Source organism: Nicrophorus vespilloides, unplaced genomic scaffold, assembly GCF_001412225.1.
Source record: "Nicrophorus vespilloides isolate i.1.1-1 unplaced genomic scaffold, Nicve_v1.0, whole genome shotgun sequence".
Classification (NCBI taxonomy): Eukaryota; Metazoa; Arthropoda; class Insecta; order Coleoptera; family Silphidae; genus Nicrophorus; species Nicrophorus vespilloides.
Window position 1 is genome coordinate 3,489 of NW_017096809.1, and position 1,932 is coordinate 5,420.

General features: G+C 36.5%; 1 protein-coding gene across 1 annotated transcript in view; it reads right to left on the reverse strand.

Moving 5' to 3' along the window:
- LOC108558245 (nucleoredoxin-like) overlaps window positions 1-1,429 on the reverse strand; it is a gene marked incomplete at both ends in the record, with an annotated part of 1,909 nt that extends 480 nt beyond the window's left edge. The window contains 2 exons of the mRNA XM_017915089.1: window positions 1,075-1,203; window positions 1,274-1,429. Of these exons, the coding sequence (XP_017770578.1) occupies window positions 1,075-1,203; window positions 1,274-1,429 (285 nt within the window). The remainder of the gene's footprint in view (window positions 1-1,074; window positions 1,204-1,273) is intronic.
- Between the last annotated feature and the right edge of the window lie 503 nt (window positions 1,430-1,932).

The window sequence follows — 1,932 nt, forward strand, 5'->3', positions numbered from 1 at the left end:
TGGAAACAAATTCAATCATTAAACTGGAATTTGGAGAATGTTTTTCTTAGTTTTCCTAACCTAACCTAATCTCAAACCTAACCATTCTTTACGAAAAACCCGTACAAATATTTTTAATTCACTTGTTTTCTAACGTCACACATTTTGACACGTCCTGTCACAATATTTGTTGTTTATGTTTCGTAGCTTTTGAACTGTCACTTTTGAAGTTTCTATATAGACAGTTTAATTCAAATGTTATATTTTCAGTTTTTCATACAAATTAATCAAATTTATTACTTAAAATATTATGAAATTATAGAATAATGAAAATTTAAAGAATTTACATTCTTTGTTATGTCTAATAATATGACTTTGGGTTATGACAATTGTTAACAAATAGAAAACCAACGGTGATTGTCATGGAAATAAATTCAATCAGTAAACTGGAATTTGGAGAATGTTTTTCTTAGTTTTCCTAATCTAACCTAATCTCAAACCTAACCTTTCTTTATGAAAAACCAGTACAAATATTTTTAAGAAAATCCTGTTCACTTTTTTTTCAATTTCTACAGCTTATAGCAGGCGACTCCGAGACAGCACGAAAATCTAAGTAGGCTCGTTGGAAAGGTGAGATATTCAGCTTTTATACGAGTGGTCATGTATGTAATTATCTTAAAGGGTTGTCGAGAAATTCACGAAAAACTGAAAAAACTGAAAAAAAACACGAGAAAAACCTAACTTCTAACCTAGCCTAACCTTTTTGTAGAGGAGTGGAAACCTACAAAAGGGACCACAGCTGGAATGGAATCCTGGTACTGGGCGATGCTTACGCAACTAACATACAAGAATGACTTGTTAATTCTCGTTTATTTTCAATTAAAAAATAATAAAAATTTTACGAAACAAGTTTTTTTTTTGTATTTTTATCAAAATTTGCATAAAATATTGCAAAAACAAACCAAATAATTTTAATTGTTACAATTTCAATTTGATTTTTTTAATATCACAGTCGTCAATCTGAAAATGTCAATGTGACATTGACGTTACTCAATGTGACAACAAATTATGACGTTTGCGTGATTGATAGCTTACCCAATTCGCGGAGAAGTAGAATCCGCGGATGCCTTCCTGCAGACTCTGGTAGGTGAGGACTTCTTTCGAGCATCCGGCGTGCTCCTGATCGTACGTCCCGCAGGTTTGCAGCGCGACGTCTTTGAGGATCTAGGTTTCGGAACATCTTCAAAGTGATTATTACCGCATTTACCACGAATTTAAGAATCGTCACTTGTACCTGATCCACCGGCCTAGGCCTCCACGGAAAACTCGATCCCATCGGATCCTCGAGGAGACGTTGATGCGCCGATGTGCTGATCTTCGCACCGTCGCGATCCAAAAGGACGAGCGTCGGGACGCCGCTCTTGATCTGGTAACGACGCGACAGCCTAGTCTGCAAATACACAAAGAAATGAAAAGAAAACAATATTTAAATTTCCTCCCAAAGAGCAAACATTTCGGATTGATCGTTTTCCGATAAAGAAGGGAAAAAAATCAAATCAGCGTTTCCTACGCTCCGATGATAAAAAGGGAGAGAAAAAGATTAACTTCGTAGAAAAGGGCAAACTCCGAATGACCATTGATCGCAACTCACAATTGCGATAGAGGGAGAAAGGGAAAAACAGCAGAAACAAACGAAACTCGGATTTTCAGAGAGCCCACTACGGTGACGAGGGTTTAATTGACACAGTTCCGCTGTTACAATGATTGATCATGGAATTGCGGAACGATACGATACTCAACGCGCGAACACGTAGTACAACTTTAATGTTTTCAATTAAGCTCGCAACGCATACTTTCGGATACAACTTATCTAACGTCACACATTTTGACACGACCTGTCACAATATTTGTTGTTTATGTTTCGTTGCTTGTTTGATCCATATAACCTGTGTC